Source organism: Bison bison, unplaced genomic scaffold, assembly GCF_000754665.1.
Source record: "Bison bison bison isolate TAMUID 2011002044 unplaced genomic scaffold, Bison_UMD1.0 scf7180017864256, whole genome shotgun sequence".
Classification (NCBI taxonomy): domain Eukaryota; kingdom Metazoa; phylum Chordata; class Mammalia; order Artiodactyla; family Bovidae; genus Bison; species Bison bison.
The window spans coordinates 2,270,442-2,273,248 of NW_011494828.1; the positions used below are offsets into that span (position 1 = coordinate 2,270,442).

Sequence of the window (2,807 nt, forward strand, 5' to 3'; positions counted from 1 at the left end):
GACATCCTGGAATGTGAAGTCAAGTGGGCCTTAGGAAGCATCACTACGAACAAAACTAGTGGAGGTGATGGAATTCCAGTTGAGCTATTTCGAATCCTGAAAGATGATGCTGTGAAAGTGCTGCACTCAATATGCCAGCAAATTTGGAAAACTCAGCAGTGGCTACAGGACTGGAAAAGGTCAGTTTTCATTCCAATCCCAAAGAAAGGCAATGCCAAAGAATGCTCAAACAAACTACTTAGCACTTAGCACTTAGCACTACTGCCGCTACTGCTGATAAGTTGTGTCAGTCGTTTCCGACTCTGTGCGACCCCATAGATGGCAGCCCACCAGGCTCCTCCATCCCTGGGATTCTCCAGGCAAGAATACTGGAGTGGGTTGCCATTTCCTTCTCCAGTGCATGAAAGTGAAAAGTGAAAGTGAAGTTGCTCAGTTGCATTTGACTCTTCGGGATCCCAGGGACTGTAGCCTACCAGGCACCTCCGTCCATGGGATATTCCAGGCACGAGTACTGGAGTGGGTTGCCATTGCCTTCTCCCACTCACAAGCTAAGGACGCTCAAGCTACCAGAAGTTAGGAGGGGGCACAGAACAGGTTTTCCCTCAGAGCTGTCAGATGGAACCAACCTTGATTAAGGGTTTCTAGACTCCCCATATGTGAGACTGTAAACTTCTGTTGTTTAAGCCACGAAGTTTATGGAACTTTGTTATGGAAGCCCAAGGGAACTCATACATATGCCAAAGTAAAGACTGTGGCTTTTCCACAGGGAAAAGGAAGTCACTGGAGAGTTTTTTGTGGGAGTTCATATGGCCATTCTCCAATTTAGAAAACAGTTTCATAGTCATACGTGTATATATGGATCAGAGCAGGAAATGCTAGAGGGAGGACTCAAATTTTATGATAAATGGTGGGGGATCTATCTAGTTTGGACTCAATCCAAGGATGCTTTCCGATACACATGCAGGCAGGCTTTAAATGGGGGACACTCAGATGAATTATGGCAGGTTAGATATTTTGGTTAAGGTAATTAATTAAAAATTTATAATTGATTTCAATATCTCTACCTTTGTTCTCTGCATCTCAGGGTTTGAGCAGTCTCTTTTAAGTATACATTGTTTCTTTTTTTTTTTTTTCTTTTTTGGCCATGCAGAGACATTACTTTGCCAACAAAGGTCCGTCTAGTCAAGGCTATGGGTGTTCCTGTGGTCATGTATGGATGTGAGAGTTCGACTGTGAAGAAGGCTGAGCACCGAAGAATCGATGCTTTTGAACTGTGGTATTGGAAAAGACTCTTGAGAGTCCCTTGGACTGCAAGGAGATCCAACCAGTCCATTCTAAAGGAGATGAGCCCTGGGTGTTCTTTGGAAGGAATGATGCTAAAGCTGAAACTCCAGTACTTTGGCCACGTCATGCGAAGAGTTGACTCATTGGAAAAGAATGATGCTGGGAGGGATTGGGGGCAGGAGGGGAAGGGGACGATAGAGGATGAGATGGCTGGATGGTATCACTGACTCGATGGACGTGAGTCTGAGTGAACTCCGGGAGTTGGTGATGGACAGGGAGGCCTGGCGTGCTGCGATTCATGGGGTCGCAAAGAGTTGGACACGACTGAGCAACTGAACTGAACTGAGTGCAGCATGTTGGGAATGTTAGTTCCGAAACCAGGCATCAAACACATATCCCCTGCATTGGCAGCTCGGAGTCTTAATTGTACTCATCTCACACGCTAGTAGAGTAACGCTCAAAATTCTCAAGCCAGGCTTCAGCAATACGTGAACCGTGAACTTCTAGATGTTCAAGCTGGTTTTAGAAAAGGCAGAGGAACCAGAGATCAAATTGCCAACATCTGCTGGATTATGGAAAAAGCAAGAGAGTTCCAGAAAAACATCTATTTCTGCTTTATTGACTATGCCAAAGCCTTTTACTGTGTGGATCACAATAAACTGTGGAAAATTCTGAAAGAGATGGGCATGCCAGACCACCTGACCTGCCTCTTGAGAAACCTGTATGCAGGTCAGGAAGCAACAGTTAGAACTGGACATGGAACAACAGACTGGTTCAAATAGGAAAAGGAGTACGTCAAGGGCTACAGTTTAGAGGGTCGCAAAGAGTCGGACATGACTGAGCGACTAAAAACAACAACAGCAAGAACAACCAAAGATCCCTAGCTGGGCGGGGTTTGCACTCGCGTCGTATCGGAGGGCGGAGCCCCAAGAGAGTCAGCCGTAACGCTCTCCCCTTTTCGTCCACAGTGGGGCACAACACCTCTCCGGAACCTGAGCGTCTGCTTTTGAGGTTCCGGTCGGAATTACAAAGCGGCGCACGACGACATGGCTGCGCTGGTAGCGAGAGGTGTTCGGGACATGCTGAAGCGTGCGGACTTCGCGACGGTCCCGCGGAGACAACGACATAAGAAGAAATGGGTAAGGTCCAGTGACGGCAGCCTTTTACCGCCGCCCCTCGGGAAACTTATCCAGCCCTGTCACATCTCGCACCCTCAGTTCGTTCGCTACTCCAGCGCCGCTGGAACGCTTTGGGTCACCTTTCCCCCACCCTTCAGGCGGCGTGTCTAGGTGCCTTCTCACCTCTGTAGTCTTCGCCTCTCGCCGCCTTTTTATTTCGTCACAAGTCTTCGGCTGCCCCTCTAGTTAGGTCTGCGGACTCCAGACTCCGCCCCTCTAAGTTACGTCATCACCTCCGCCCTCATTTTTTCAGTTCTGTCACGCCTCTTGTTTCCGGCACTTGGTTACCTTCCCCTGGACCCCCACTAACCTTTCCACTTCCCTTCCTCCCTTTCCCCCTCCCTC

General features: G+C 48.4%; 1 protein-coding gene across 1 annotated transcript in view; it reads left to right on the forward strand.

Moving 5' to 3' along the window:
- Positions 1–2,091: 2,091 nt before the first annotated feature.
- NSUN4 (NOP2/Sun domain family, member 4) overlaps positions 2,092–2,807 on the forward strand; it is a 23,902-nt gene continuing 23,186 nt past the window's right edge. Inside the window, exon 1 of the mRNA XM_010847875.1 lies at positions 2,092–2,423. Within this exon, the coding sequence (XP_010846177.1) occupies positions 2,331–2,423 (93 nt within the window). The 5' untranslated portion in view covers positions 2,092–2,330. The remainder of the gene's footprint in view (positions 2,424–2,807) is intronic.